We start from the raw sequence: 16,919 nt of genomic DNA, 5'->3' as shown, positions 1-16,919 counted from the left end.
TCAGACTTCAAAAGCAATAAGAGACTTGTATCCAAGATCTAAAGGAGGGCTGAAACTTAAAAGGTAATGTAAGAAATATTCTTAAATATTCTTATGATCTCAATTTTGTTTCTGCAAGAAATATATTTTATTCACAATGAATGTAAAAATTAATATACACCAGGGAAAGGAAACAAACTACCATAGAATTTTCACACAAAACTCGACTAAGTCAAAGCCTTCGTAATACAAGATGACAATAGTACAATCTCTAAACTTTGAAACATTTGTCTAAAAGTAAATCTTTATTAATCTAATTTCAAATTTTCTGAGAATACTGGATAAAATCCTAAACTAACTGGGACCAGGATTTATTCAGATTCACTCATTTTCAGATTGTCAGAATTTTTTTTCTGAAATCCACAACTGCATCACAACTACAAGGATCGGCGTGTAATAAGTGTACTTTATTACGAAACCCGATTAATTCTCTTACGTTATATCACTCTCAAAACTTGTACTATCGCAACAGAAAGTACAATATTATTTTATACCAATTTCAGACATGAATAATAAACATACAAATAAATTTCTTTCTGAAATGCATTTTTTTTTTCATTTCATTATAACTTCAATACTTTATTTTTAATTCAGATCAACCAAGTACTTGTATAATCAGGGTTCAGAATTAGTGGGACTCGAGTGTTCTTTCTAATGATCAGAAAAAGAAACTTTACAACTATGATACCTTTTTAAAATATTATTACCAAGAAAATGTCTGTTTTACTGGTCTGGAAATGAAAACAAATATTTTTCATTCTTCCAAATTAGAAACAATTTAATTACTTCTTCAATGTCCCTTCTTACAGCGAAAAGCTATCATGTTCACGGAATTCAAACCATGATGTATCCCCCACAAGAAACTGAACACTACCAAACAGAGAGAGGTGAAGCTCACGATAATAATCCTTAAAACTCGAGTACAACTTTTATGAGTCCACTATCAGCAAAACCATCTGTATTGTTACTACATTCGGCTTACTATCAACATTCTGTATCATAGTTGCAAGCAGGAAGAGGCGTGGTAGCAGGTCGACCCACGTGACCATTCGAGCCTTAAAGTTGGTGGATGGGAAAGACCTGGTCAGGGTTACTTCCTAGAAGATGGCGTACAGCAAACAGTCAGCAATTTAACGCAGCCCAAAGGAGCTCCTTTAGGTGAATGAAATTAGCAGGCAGCATCTGTTTTCTCCAGGTTGAGGGCAGCCTCACCAAAACCTGGCAGTTAGGCCTTTGGGTGTAATAATAGCCTTCCTATATGAACCATGAAAGTGGCCACAAGCATTATGGACAAGGGTGATTGGTGGTATAATAATAATAATAATAATAATAATAATAATAATAATAATAATAATGAAATTCAAAAGATCTTTGCAGAAAACAGATTTTGATTAAAATGCACATGAAAGCAGTATATGTTAAGCCAAGAAGCATTCAAAAACCTCTTTCCAGTATGTAAAGGCAGAAAGTCAGAGAATTTGTAAGCACATGCTATTTATGCAGACTCATTCATTATACAACTTACCATACGGTGGGATAGGTGGCAGCACAGCCACAGCGTGTGGAAAGGGAGGCCGAGACCGAAGCTTGCTAGGGGGGGAGTACGCTACTGCAACGATAGATGGACAGATATAGATAGAGAGGGAGAGAGAGATATATTGATGCATGCCACGTACAGTAGTGGGGGTGCACATTCAGTAAAGAAGGTACCCAAAAGCAAGCAAAGGGACCAGACTTCATACACAACACACGTTCTGCTTTCCCCGAGTGAATACAAAAAAAATACACGAATGTCCCAAATTTTGACCTAAAATGCTAAACAACAGAACATCTCTATGCAGTAATAAGCCATGAGAATATTTTATGGTAAAAATCTTTAATCTCTCATTATTCAGCAAAATTCCCCTCGTTTTCTATAATTATGTTGATGTTAAGTATTCTTAGAAATGTCTAGCAAATGGAACCTTTTTACAAACATACATTCCATACATTAATCTAGGAATTTCTCAATAATGAAAAATAATACAACCAAACAAATCATCTTCCCTAGAACCTCACACATCTTTCTCAATTCTAATTTACTTTTTTTTTTAACAAAAATATTGAAGAGTAACCAACATTTTAAGAATTTTACACTTTAAAGTCACGAAACAGAAAAATGACTTGGTTGACACTTAATCATCTATGAACACAGAATAAAAGCTATTATTAGTTATCAGATGAGATAATTCCAGTATTTGTAATATACAAACTGAACACTTACAATAAAAAAAAAAGAACTGCCCAATTAAAGGTAACTATCCGTACTCTGCATTGGCAAAAGCAAAGAAAGAAATAAGTAAAGTGAAAGTACAACAGCTGATGGTTATGACAGACAATGTTGAATAAATACAGCACAATGTCTGTTTCATCAGCTGCTGGCCTTGCTGATAGGAGCCTTACCCTGCATGACGGAGTGCCTTCGGTGCTGGAGAGGTGGGGAACAGCCACCCCCGCCCGTTATTCCCACTTCCACCGAGCTGTTGGAATGCGAATCCAGCTGCGTGGAGTGACCCGAGTCACTGGACGTCACAGAACCTACCAAAACCAGTGCCTCAAACTTAGTCCCTATATACATCATTTCAATTGCTTACAGAATCCACACATTTATGTCAACACAGATGAAATCAGGGTATGATGGATAGCAAGTATATAAACAATGTCTCAAACTCAGCAGAACAACTTGGTGAAGTGCCTGCCAAGGATACAACTTTATAACGTGTGACCTTCATAGATTTTATTTTAACAAAGATGTAACAACTATTGCAAACAAGAGAAAGAACATGTGCATGAGGAGTGCCACTGCTCTAGTTGACTACCGGGAGAAACACCTCAGCTAGGCAGCACCCGACACACACATATATTATCAGAATGTGTGCCTCATTTCTGCTTCGTTTTTAATTCCCCCTATCTTCAACCATTCAGTCGAGTATGGCTCTCAGTCATGCTATAGATCATGCATCTCCAGCAAGTGTCAAGCTAGCATCTCTTTTCATGTCATGTTCTCCTCATTCATCCATCCATTCATTCATTCATTCATCCATATTCTTCTCCTTCTTCTTCTTCTTCTTCTACTTCGTCTTCTTATTCTTCTTCTTCAAGTTCTGTATCCTCCAAGAATGTCAGATACGCTTCATCTGTAGTCATGCAGAACAGCTAACCTGGAACCTAGCCAGATGTCCTATGACGAGGACCCTGTCTGCTTTCCATTTTCTTTTGGATGACCAAGCGTAGAAACCTGTATTTAGTATCACATATGATGCCCTCAGGATGGTCGTGAACCTTTTCCGTCTCCTTGTTCACATGATGCAGCCCTTCCGTATTGGTGACTCAGCCAATCCAGAGGATTGTAGAAATTCTGCAGTATGTTTCTAGCTTTTTGCACATGGGCCAGTCCAGAACTGAAATCCACACAGTAGAACAGTTATCACGGCGTATCAGTGTTTTGGACGTCTTCCTGAAACAATTTGTGGCGTATTCAATCCTACACCGTATTTCTCGAGAGAGATCCTAGTCATTGTTAATACGGCTTCAAACACTTTTTAAGATGGAAGTTGTCTTAATCATCAAGATACTGATCTGAAAGATGCCTGGAATACCACTATGGTTCTTCATCGCCCTATCTTCATCTCTGCGACAACCATCCATTTCATCTTCTTCACATTCAGCAATTCTTGCATGTCTGCTAGAGAGGTAGTAACCAGGACAGCATATCTGACATTGCCATCAATCTTTAGACCATTTTTCCTTCCCAGGGGGGGAAGACACTGCAGGTTTGTTGGATTCCTTTCAAAAAGGGGAACCTCCTCTGATAACACTCCGTCAACCAACACTGAAGCAGTCCGGTTCCAATATATATGTGCAATTATTTGGATGCTGCGTCCATTCAGTCCTATTTTGTGCATGATCGTCTTATTATGCTGAAGAGAATCAAATGTTTTTGCACAATCTAGAAAGAATGCAAAGACAATTGACATTAACACAGTGACATCCTTGTACAAGGACTTCAATGCCAAACAGTGCCTCACGAGTTCCAAGTACAACGAAGACTGTCACACATCCCATATATATGATTGTGCGTGATGTTCCAAAAGACCTTGAGGGCATGGCTAGCTCAAAGCTCAACTACCAATAATAATTATGTTATTGTTTAAGGTCACTACAGATCTTTAAGTGATGCAATGGGGTTAGACTTTTGCATCACAGGAGTTTTTTAACGTGCTCAAACCCAAGCACCTCAAGTTGGCATGCACACCTCCAAATGCTATAGACCTCAACTTGGTAGGAATAAAAGGACTAACCAACTGTGCCATTGAGGTTACACAGAAACTGAAGTAGCCCACAGAGGGGTTGAAATACAACTGCTCTGCATCAAGGCAAGCCTGGGAATGTCAGGAATGCTGACAATGAAGTGTCACGTGTGCCCTCCACAGCGGCGAGATGAGCACATAGCCCACTCCTCTCGAATAACACCATTCACTCCAAATGAACACTGCGGAGAGCTTTGGTACGCAGTCTGGTGATTAGAAATTGCACATCCTAACCTGCCGGCCAACATTCTGAATGTAAAAATTTTTTCAACCAATGGGACTCGAGCAAGTTGTGAGACCATAAACTCTTGATGCCTTAATGATGACTGGACACTGAATGTTGTCAACCTGGATTCTAACTTCTCTGTCTGCACAAGCAATTGTCAGTTCTGAATTGTCTAAGATAAAAAAATAAATAGTCTATTATGTCGTTCCTGACGATTGTTGTACCGTACATAGATTGTTCTATGGTCTACTTCAGTTTTTATGCAATCTTTTGAATCGCCCAGTTTAATTTTTAAAAATTTGAACAAATATTGGAAATTAAATTATGATTTCTTATTAACTATTTCCCTTGGGAGCATGAAAGGCTTAGCTGTTAAGTTTTTCACCTAGATGGCCGAGGTTCAAACCTTGGTAGATTCTAGGGTGGAATTTTCACTGGAAAGTAGCGTTGTGTCAGGAAAGGCATCCTTAAACCCCCAGCCAAAATTCAAATGAGCCAGTGTAGCACCAGTAAGTTGGAAAAAGCTTTTAAACTTGCACTTTCTGCTTTTCCAGAACAGTGTCGAGATGTAGGACGTAACTAAACAAACAGGTCAACCAAATTCTAGTCTGTGGGCAAAGGATGGAAAGAAACATATGGCATGTGTGTCTCTGTAACATTGTAGTAGTCATCGAACTGGACTAACAGAGCGCTAGTCCTCAGAAATGGACAAAGGCAGTAGTGGAGCGGTATCCAAGAGATGGAAAGTAGAAAAATGGATGTCCAGTATGCGGGTGGTCTAAGATAGTAAGGCTTATAATGTGGGGCCAATGACGGGAGAACCTGTAAGGCGATGGAAGAGCCTTTCCTTCAGAAGAGACTGATCAGGCTCTAAAGATGATGATGATGATGATGATGATGATGATGATGATGATTAGAAAATTTGTAATGGTTAGTGTAGTTGGCCTTGGGATCCTAGGTTTTATTTCTGGCTGGGTTTGGTCAATTCCTCTGGCTCGGGTACTGGGCTGGGCTGGCCCCAAGTAAATGAGAAGGGACTACGTGGGACTAACACAAGAGTTTGTACCAACATACATACGCACAGCTGTATACTTGTCAGTGTTCTACAATCATTCCACTTGACTACGTAATCTATTTGGAATATCACATTGAATTGTCCTAATCTACTACGCAGTTGTCTTCCCTTCTCAGCTTCATCTATTGCCAGTCTGTAATCAATCACAATCATTGTATTCATCACTCGGCAACAGAACTAAGTGTCCAATTTAAATCATTATTTTCAAACACATTATACTGTAAGAAGGAAATTCAAAACACTTGGAAGTAGTTGTGTAAGAAGCACTTGGTCCCAAAGGGACATGCACCATGCCAACAAAGTGCACAAGGAGAAGTTTATGAATGCAACATTCACGTTTGGTTCTACCAGCCAGCGAAGAAATAAGCAGCGAATGAAGAGGCTAAAAACAATTACTGTTTACAACTTTCTGGACATATCGCGTCACACTCTGGTATGGCACACATTTCATTCTGTACACTCACAAACCCATTCTCTGCTGCATCTCGATAACACATCTGTCCCTGTATACAACTCATCTCAATCAAAATACCTTCTGCCCTTTCTCCCTCTACATTTTAGAAAGTCTCTCATTTCCAAACATGAAACGTTTTAACAACTGAACATAAGCTCGATATAATAATGTAAATTATAACACAGGGGTTTTTTCAACTATAATAAAATTCTCTTGTTATTTTTATCTCAATCTAACGGTGACCCCTCTCTTTCTCAATATCACACCATTGTCTTTCACTGGGTAACTCCAAGATGGGGAGAAAATGGAGCGGGTATCACACAAAAGAACAATTAACAGCTGCACTACATCAATTGCTTAAATCTGTCGTGACAGAGATCAGCTGTGCAGCTGAAAATATGATCTTTTCTTGTCAACAGGCCAGAATAAAATGTTTACTGACTGTTTCATATTTACTCTCAAAAACTTCACTCATAAAAGAATTACAACTTTCTTAAACAATGACAGCATTTGAATTTTGATTCATTTTTGTTTGAAGATGTTATTGACAAAGTGATCTATATTTGCCCATAATTATCAGCCTGTACTACCTACAAGAATATATAACTCTAATTAACGAGAACTACACGTCCGCTTGGACCTTATCTTTTTCAACCAATCAAATACTGAACTCCAAAGTATATTCAGGGAAATTACCAAATAGTTCACCTTGAATGTGAGTACCAACTATATAGGAAAATTCATTAGTTATTACTGAATTGCAGCATTAAAACCATTAACTGACTAATTATTAACTAAATAATAATAAAATAGTAGAAAGACATTTTGATTTTCATTAACTACACCTTGAGACCTGAAAACTACTGTAGCATCCATGGACTGATAAAATTTTGCACCCCTACCAACTACTTCTAAATGAAATAGATCAAGAATGTAGAAAAGCCAAAGAAAAATGTGAAGAAGTTTAAGAACACAAAAAGACAACGAAAAAGCAGTTTCGCACTGAAAAGAGCCATGCCATTTACCAAAAACACCACTGCGTGACAACCAAGGTTCAATCATCACTCTTAAAACGCAAAGGATCAGTGCAAGAGGTGCAATGAAGAATTTGAGTACTTACAAGTGAGTTAATGAAAGTGAATCTCAGTTGGCAATGAGGACACTACCTAATGAGAAATCTCCAGGGATTGAGAACCTTCGTTATAACTCAGTGTAATCACTGAAAAACAGTATGACCTAACTCAAACAATCTAAGAAAAAGGTATCTGGTCATCTGAATTTCGGAACTCCATCATGGTCCTTTTATCAAAGAAAGCAGATGCGACTAATTGTAATATGTACAGAACAATTAGTCTGGTTCCTCATGTATCCACATTAAAGCTCCAAATCATATAAAGAAAAGACAAGAAGAGGCAGTCTGTGACTACATCTAGGAAACACAGCTTGGTTCCCATCGAGGAGTTGGTACCAGAGAACATATGACGAGCAGGAGCCGAATTCTGTATACATGCTTCATTGACTATGAAAAGGCATTTGATAGAATTTCCCGGTATAAATTATTCCCATTATTACGGAATATAAAAGTGGAAGAACGTACGAGAAAAAATCTTACGAATCCAGTCCCTATCAGAAAAGTTCTCTCTCCAATTTCAGTTTAATGCTTTTGCTCAGATGTTAGCAGAAGCTCTAGAACACAAGTTTAGGAGTAAAAATCAATGGAGTACCCATGCAGATGATTAGGTAGCAAGTAATACTCTACGGTATGAAAATAAACACCTCAGAAACAAACTGCACGACACACTTCTCGAAATTCCCTAAACCTGTTCGTTTAAAGATTGATGACTGAGCCACAGAGGATGGAAGGTGCACCACTCTACTGCTCAGTACCAGTCAACTTAGATGCTACATGCATTTCTATGGGCAGTTGCAGTGCGTGCTTGTGAAACGTCATCAAAGAACCATCCTGAAGCCTTGGAGATGTGGCGTTGTTACTGTCGAGATCGTGCATGGTCGGGTCACACAATGCATCGCTCCAATTTAATGAGAACTATGGCAGAAAACTTCATTGAAGGAAAGCAACCACAAGGAAGACCTAGAAATACCTTCCTAAACAAAATCTTATTGTCAATCAGGCAGGAAGCAGCAATGTTTTGTGGCAACTGATCAGTTTTAAGACTGTAAACATTAGAGTAATCAGCAGCTTAGTGGTTCCGATCTATGACTCCTTCATAATCTAATCGTACAGTTAAATGGAAAGCTTTGTTGAGTTAGAAATGGCTGAAAACGATCTTTCAGCTGAGGAATTTGAAACAAGAGCACAAAAATAGAATTTACATTGTAAATAACTGAAACATGCGTGATAACATAATTTGAAGTAAAAAACTTCATAATGGGTCCGTATTGAACTGAGAATAACAATGATAAAGACTAATTTAAGCCACCCGCCTTTTCAATACAGAACAGTTTGTTGCTCTAATTAAAACACAACACTTTTATTTTGGAACCAGCTTCAACACTGGGCGAGTGTCATCATCAGCCAATCTTGTAAATAGGGTCAAAGAACATGTTATACAAAAAGTTATTACACGCACATTATAAAACCTTAACAGAAAATGAGACAGAATGAGTCTAATGTTTGAGTCTTGTGCAATCTTCAATGAGAATGAAAAACATGTATAATGTTAAAAAGTTTGTTGATTAAAACCTTGAAGGACTTGTTAACTACCAGAAGCAAAGTGGATCAACAAAGATTTTAACATTATACATGTTTTTCATTCTCATTTAAGATTGCACAAGACTCTCAAGATTCATCTTGTCAGAAACATTAGACTCATTCTGTCTCATTTTCTCGATAAGTAGTGTTAAGGTTTTATAATGTGTGTGTAATAACTTTTTGTATAACATGCTCTTTGACCCCATTTACAAGATTGGCTGATGATGACACTCACACAGTGTTGAAACCAGTTCTAAAATAAAAGTGTTGTGTTTTAATTAGAGCAACAAACTGTTCTGTATTGAAAAGGTAGACACCTTAAATTAGTCTTTATCATTGTTATGGTAACATAAACTAACTTGCACAGAAAAACCGTTATAAACGGCACAAGAAATTAATCATGGCAATTTATTCTCATAGTTTTCAAATAGATACCCATGACCAGCACCATCCTTCATTCCCATCCTGACCTTGCCAAATGAATTCATAATTTCTTTTCAAAAGTTTCACGGACATGGTTGTTTAATTTTTTTCCACCCCAAAAAACTTGCCACCTCTGGTCCCAGGCGCCTTTGGCCCTTATCCAAATACAGCCCTGTATTTAGTTCATAATATGATTTAAGCTGCACTGTACTATCCAGAACTGTTTGAATGAACTTCGGCCCTGTATTCTCTCCACAGAATTAGTGGAGCTGATTGATATTATAGGTTAGTTTTCTTCCCATCTCGCTTTCCCTACTCACCCTTTCTACTTCTCTTCCATCTTCTACTTCCAGATGACAGGCAATATCATCGTGTTAGTTAAAAGATTACTGCCCACCCCTCCTGCCATTTTCAACGCTCTTTTTTCTTTTCCTATGCTTTCTGCTTCTCCCAAGGTACCAGCAACAGCAGGAGGATGAAAACAATAAGAGATCACAGCCCAGTATTGCATCTCACCTTATGGGACTAGACTAGAATTCATCCCTAGTTTTTATGCCTGTAATAAAGAGTTAAAAGAAAGGACCTGGGCTATCTTGTGCATCTGTGGTTCAATAAAGTTAAAAGGACTTTTTTACAATTTTTAAAAGGGGATCATAAAGTCGTACATATATCTGGTGATGCTTTTTGGACCTGTATTTTCCTTCTTGTGTGAAGTTTAGCTTACTTTATTCTTCTTTCTTTCAGAATATCAATGTGAGAGGTAAGAAATAGATTTTAAAAAAGACAATGTCTTACACACTTCATGAAAATGCACAAAGAAATTAATCAGATCAAGGATCATACATCAATGTGATCCACGTATGAAAACGTTTTGAAGTGACACGATGCTGTATAACACAATAACTTCAGTATTAAGCCAACGGATTGCAAAAACCACTTCATTCGCTGCATTTCTTTACATGCAACATTTCATAAGTGCACAATGCCCTACCTGAGGTGAGAGTTTTCTTCAGCGGCAGATTACTGAGCGAAGTTACGCTGCTGCTCTCCGCATTGAGGTCTACAGACGGCAGAGGTAAGGTGGGAGTGTCCGAATGCGAACGTTCGTGAAGCGAGCGTCCGCCGTGATGCTCCCTCGTCGTCACCCCCGGTAGAGCCGCGCTGCACACTCTACGATGCGAGCCCGGGGAAGGAGAAGGAGACAATGCCGGGTGATGCGCTAGGCCAGGAATCGGTAGGGGAGGTTGCTGCGGGTGGCGAGGCTGGTGGGGGCGTGTTTTGTTAGGTTCAGCAAGTGATAGGATTTTTAGCTGGGCTTGAGGGGATGCTGCACCTACACAATATACAAAAAGTTATTTTAATGTTTTGATTTCAGGGTATGAATAATAAATGATAAGTGTTAAAGACAAAGAAATACTATCGATGAGTGTAGCAGTAAGTCGCCAAACTTGTCATTAACTAGCTTTGGTAACAAATAATTTAGCTACAATGTCACTGGGAGCACTGAAGCTGTGATAACTGGGAAGGAAGTGCCTGTATCCTTGAGAAAGATATGATCCAGCATTTTTCTGTCTTTAAAAGACCCTTTTAGAACGACCAATGGAGAGAGGTACTCTCGCCTGAGCTCCAACACACTGACTTACTCTCGATAACGAACAAGAAATGTGACACCGAATGCTTCTTGTATGTCTACCATAGTGAGGTTCATGTTTCATATGAAAAAATTCTTGACAAAATAATGTAATTACACAAACACGTTTTGACAGGAGGCTTCCACAGCTGATGAGTAATTTCGTTTCCTCTGCGGGTCAGTAGTGGATCCCAAGATCCGGATTCAAACGCGGCACATGCAGTTGGATTTTTGAAGGGCAGTCATGTCAGCATGATAATGATCTCTGACGACACTGGCTACAGATTGCCCAACAGTAACATGCAGCAGCCTGGATGGTGTCAAATCAAAAGTAGCCAAGTCTGTACGATGGCAGAGCTGGGGTCGCGGCTGTGGATCTGGCTCTGTTTTACGGCCGGATGCCCTTCCTGACTCCAACACTATTTGGAGGGATGTAATCACTATTGCCAGTTTCTGTGGTGGTTAGTAGTGTAGTATGTTGTCTGAATATGAAGGGAATGTGTTGAGGCAAACACAAACACTCAGTCCACGATTAAAACCCCAGATACGGTCGAGAATCGAACCAGGGTCACTCTGAACCGAAGGCCTCAACGGTGACTGTTGTGTGTCCTTCGCGATCTCAGCTCTGCGCCTGATAGCTCCGCAACACGCCGCAGCCTGGATCTTTCCAGACTCTACGACGTGACTGCAGTGCGCTTGCTTGTGACGTCAGCCAGCGCTATAAAAGGAGCAGCATTCCGCTGCTTCCCAGGACTCCCCAGTGTCCAACGCCAGATTACACTGCAAGTTGAACACGGAGGCTATCCCTCTTAAACATGTGTATCGAACAGGTGGACTGAATTCTGGTTGTGAGGTTTCACCTCTAGACACTGCCTCACCTTCCGCTTCCTGTAACCACGTCGAGCCCCAATGTCATCCCACAGTCCTCACTTATGCTCCGACATCAACATTAGTATTCTACTAACTGTGAATATTTATGTCAGCTCCTGACAAGCCTACGGCAATTACTAACATTCTGTTAGTACGAACTTTCATTGCAAGTTACACTAGTAATTCTACAAGGCAGATAGTTTTCGACTATCTTGAACTCTCTCTTATTTGACAGACTATCTCCTCAAGATAGATTCGTGTGTATATAGAACTCTCATGTGTATAAAGTGTATATTTCAACAGACCCTCAGCCTACTGTTAATATCATCATTATTTGCGTGCAAGTTCATCTAGCTTCAAGAAAAGTTTAGTTATATTTATGTACATATTGTGTAAAAAACTTATTGAAGCAATAAATTTATGTTGTGTTTCCGTATACCGATTCCTTGTATACAACACAACAAAATTTGGCGACGAGGTAAAAAGAAAGTGCTCTGTACACTTGCCACATTTCACAAAAATTTAGGCAACGAGGCAAAGTCATCCGTACGTATAGCCAACACGTTGGGACCAGCACACATTCTACGCGGGCACGCCAGCATCTTTAACGTCTAGCACACGTTCCAAGTAGTTTCGCCATTTCAGCACTCTCGCTACGGGACACAAGTTAGCAACTCTGCCCAGGGTACGCCCCGTTCGAACTACGGGCAGCCAGCCTACATTTCACGGCTCTCTCCCAACACCTGTTCAGCACGTGCCAGCTCTATCGCTCTCTCTCACTCCCAGCCGATCGAGTGAAGGTCAAGTTCACAGCCAGTCTCCTTACACGCTGCTTCACAAGTTGTGCTCTCTATCGCAAATCTCACCACGGCAACGACAGAACAATTCGCCGCTATCTTACAAATTTTGCAACAGCAACAGCAAACAGCACTGCTTACAGCCATACAAGCTCTTTCTGCGTCTGCACAGCTCACAGCAGTTCCTCAATTTTCTGCTTTCGACCCGGCCAAGGAAGAATGGTCAGTGCATTTAGCCCGCCTTCAGCAACACTTCATCTGCCATTCAATCACGGACGAAAAGCGCCAACGTGCTCTCTTTCTCAGTTCGGTCGGAAATTCTACATGCGAATTACTGCAAAAATTAAGCCCTGTAGAGCAGATCTCAGAACAACAACATTATACTAAAGATCCTCACATCGTAGCCGCTCGCTACAAGTTTCTTCAAAGCAGGAAACACCCGCACCAGACTCAGCGGAACTACGTGGTCTCGCCAAGCCCTGCCAGTTTCTGTTCCAAGGATGGTTGTCACATTCCCTCATTCGGGACATGGTCATTCTCCATACTCCCCAGGACAAAGTTTGTTTCGATGCTGTAAAAAAGAGTAACCCTTCTTTGGAAGAAGTACAGCGTACTGCCACAGTCTACAAAATGACTGCCAAGACTGCAGCGGAAATAGCTACTAAACATGAGGTCGCTCAAGTCTCTCAGCCAGCCCGCCAGTCGTCTGCTCCGTCGAACCGCGCAGTCAGATCGCTCTCTGCCAAGCGTTCTCGACAAGTTCCCTCTCGCTCTTCCATGAAGAAGCACACTACTCAGAAAACGTCTCAGCTCCTGCCTTCCTGCAGAGGACGTTTTAAACATCACGAACACCGTAACTGCCGTTTCTTCAAAGCCACTTGTGATCGCTGTCATAAAGTAGGACACATCAAGACTGTATGTAAAAGTTCGCTCCGTCCTGCCCATACTCATTCAGCACGGAAGCCTACTACACAGCCACGACAGGACATGGAAATAGATCAGATCAATCTCATTCTTCCTACCAGGAATTCTAGCATGATAATCGTTCTCTGATCGCTCTACTAATACTGGATCACCTGTCTCTATCATCAACCTTGCTACGTATCACGACTTAGGCTCACCGTTGTGCTCTCCAGCTGACATGCAGCTTGTTACGTTTGATATTAAGGGACAAATCACTCTTCCAGCCAGCTATAAAGGTATTCAGAAGGTCATTACCTTACTCGTAGTCAACAACTACATGGCATCTAATATTCTCGACATGGATCTATTCAATTTATTCGGATTCCAAATTCACGACAATGTCAATGTAATCTCTGCCTTGCAACCTACCTCCGATGTTACATATCTCCTCGAGCAATTTCCGGAAGTCTTCGACTCTACACTAATATCCAATAACGGACCATTATATTGGTATTCTACACTAGGCACCGCCAAAGACTACACAGCTCACATACAGCTGAAATCAGGAGCCAAGCCTCGCTTTTTCAAAGCCCGTCCAGTCCCACTTGCACTTCAACACTAAGTTACTAAAGAGTTGCAAAGATGGATAGAAGCCGGTATAGTGATACCCGTCAATTCCAGTAAATGGGCTACTCCACTCGTCAAAGTTAAGAAACCCAACGGCAATATATGCATTTGTGGTGATTTTCGTTCTACGATCAACTCGCAAATTGAAACCGACGTCTTTCCAATTCCCCGTCCTGAGGACTTATTTTGCCGTTTAGCCGGTGGTCAGTTCTTCTCTAAAGTGGATCTCAAAGAAGCCTATCTCCAGCTACTTTTAGACAAAGGATCCAAGCAATGTCTCATGCTGAATACTCCTCTTGGACTGCTCCAGCTCCACCGTCTCCCTTTTGGCATCTCTTCCTCCGCTGCTATTTTCCAGCGCTACTTAGCACAGCTAATTGCCTCCATTCCCGGTTGTGCTAATTACCTTGATGACCTTCTTGTAGCTGGCAAAGATCATCAAGAGCATGTACATAATCTATGCCTACTTCTCACTAAATTGAAAAAAAATGGCCTCCGAGCGAACCTCGCTAAATGCACGTTCTTTCAACCCCAAGTTCACTACCTAGGTCACATCCTCGATAAGAATGGCATTTGACTTAGTGAACGGAATGTCTCTGCGATTGTCAACATGCCTGCACCGCAGAACATCAAGCAGCTCCAATCCTTCATAGGCAAAGCGAACTATTATCACAAGTTCATTCCACGCTTTGCTTCATTGAGAGCTCCGTTGAACGCCTTACGTAAGAAAGGTGTTAAATTTAATTGGTCTCAGCAATGCCAACATGCCTGGCAAACTATCAACAAGGCCCTTGTTCAAGCTGTCAAACTCACTCACTTTCAGCCCGGCAAGCTCCTAACGCTCGCCACGGACGCCTCTGGTTACGGAATTGGCACCGTTCTCTCCCAGAAGGATCGTCACGGACAAAAACGTCCTATCGCTTTCGCTTCAAAGACACTCAATAAGCATCAACGTCGTTACTCCCAGATCGAAAAAGAAGCTTTAGCTATCATCTTTTGTATTCGCCATTTCAACGAATATCTCTATGGCAATCATTTCCTGATCATTACTGATCACAAGCCTCTTGTACACTTATTCCATCCTGGTAATAAGATCCCTGAGCATTTTCTCAGAAAACTTCAAAGATGGTCCATGTTCCTTTCTGATTATTCCTATCAGTTTGCCTATCATGCCACATCCCAGCATTGTAATGCTGATGCCCTCTCTCGCTTCCCAGTAGGTCCTGATACTGCCTTCGATTCTCAAGAATCAGAATGTCTTCAGTTGGGCATCGAACTCGAGGACAGAGTATCCAGCTTTCACATTGACGCTACCTGTATCGCTACAGCAACGGATAAGGACAGTACACTCGCTACAGTACGTGCTTACATCCACAACGGTTAGCCTCTTCAACACAAGCTTCCTTCCAGCCTTGTGCCTTATCATCATCTTCAGCATCATCCCACGACTCGTGCCGGAGTCATCTTATTAGAGACAGGCACCCTCTTCCGAGTGGTTATCTCACTTAGTCTACGACAACACGTTCTTGACTTGTTACATCAAAGTCATTGGGGAATATCACGCACCAAGCAACTCGCCCGTCAACACTGCTATTGGCCCGGTATTGACGCTGCCATCGAGAAGCTCATCCACCATTGTGAACCATGTCAGATTCATCAGAACGCCCCGTCCTCTGACCTCGCTCCATGGCCTCCTGCTACTTCTCCATGGGAACGAGTACACATAGACTTCGCCGGACCTTTTCTCAACTCCATGTGGCTCATAGTGATAGATTCTCTATCCAACTTTCCCTACGTTGTTGACATGCATTCCACTACTACTACTACTACTACTACTACTACTACTACTACAGAAGCTACCATTCGTGCACTTCAGAAGATATTCAGAACTGAAGGATTACCTCAAGTGCTCATTTCCGATAATGGACCGCAATTTACTGCTACCTCAAGTGCTCATTTCCGATGATGGACCGCAATTTACTGCTACTGCCTTCCAGAACTTCTGTACACATAATGGCATTCGGCATATCCTAGCAACGCCTTTTCACCCTCAATCTAATGGTGAAGCTAAGCGTTTTGTGCAAACTTTTAAGAAAAGTGTGAACAAAGCCATATCTTCTGGTTTAAGTAAAGAGCAAGCCTTGTTACAACTCCTAGGAAATTATAGAACTCTGCCTAGTGTTGACAATGTCACTCCCGCTCAAAAGCTACATGGACGCCCTCACAGAACTTTACTTTCTCTGTTGCAGCCTCTTCCTGCCCAGCCAAAGCGCTCGCAACCTAACTTCAACGTCAACGACAAGGTCTACATACAGACTTTCAAGTCCAATCCGCTCTGGTTACCTGGTATCATCTGCCGCACCTTGGGCCATCGTCTCTACGAGATTCAGACTGCTGAGAAACGCATCTGCCGCCACCAGGACCAGATACGCCTCCGATACCGTCCATCTCCTTCTTGTAAAACCTGACAAATCTATTGCTGAACGAGCTCTAGATCACTTAATCAACATGGGTTCCTTTCAGCACGATTCTGCGCCCCTTCGCCCAGTCCAGGCTCCGGACACCACAACAGAGACGGCCGACTCTCCTGCCCAGCATCGCTGCCGCCGCCGCTTCGCGCCGTATCGGCGTAATTAGGAGGGGAGGGTGTTGTGTGACCTTCGCGATCTCAGCTCTGCGCCTGATAGCTCCGCAACACGCCGCAGCCTGGATCTTTCCAGACTCTACGACGTGACTGCAGTGCGCTTGCTTGTGACGTCAGCCAGCGCTATAAAAGGAGCAGCATTCCGCTGCTTCCCAGGACTCCCCAGTGT

At 41.4% G+C, this 16,919-nt stretch overlaps 1 protein-coding gene across 1 annotated transcript in view; it reads right to left on the bottom strand.

Annotated features, from left to right (window-relative positions):
- The window catches only part of PDZ-GEF (PDZ domain-containing guanine nucleotide exchange factor), a 735,817-nt gene that overhangs the window by 38,464 nt on the left and 680,434 nt on the right, over positions 1 to 16,919 (bottom strand). The window contains exons 21-23 of the mRNA XM_067152787.2: positions 10,271 to 10,612; positions 2,482 to 2,616; positions 1,565 to 1,648 (exon numbers count right to left, since the gene is read on the bottom strand). Of these exons, the coding sequence (XP_067008888.1) occupies positions 1,565 to 1,648; positions 2,482 to 2,616; positions 10,271 to 10,612 (561 nt within the window). The remainder of the gene's footprint in view (positions 1 to 1,564; positions 1,649 to 2,481; positions 2,617 to 10,270; positions 10,613 to 16,919) is intronic.

Source organism: Anabrus simplex, chromosome 8, assembly GCF_040414725.1.
Source record: "Anabrus simplex isolate iqAnaSimp1 chromosome 8, ASM4041472v1, whole genome shotgun sequence".
NCBI lineage: Eukaryota > Metazoa > Arthropoda > Insecta > Orthoptera > Tettigoniidae > Anabrus > Anabrus simplex.
This window is presented reverse-complemented; position numbering and strand designations above follow the sequence as displayed.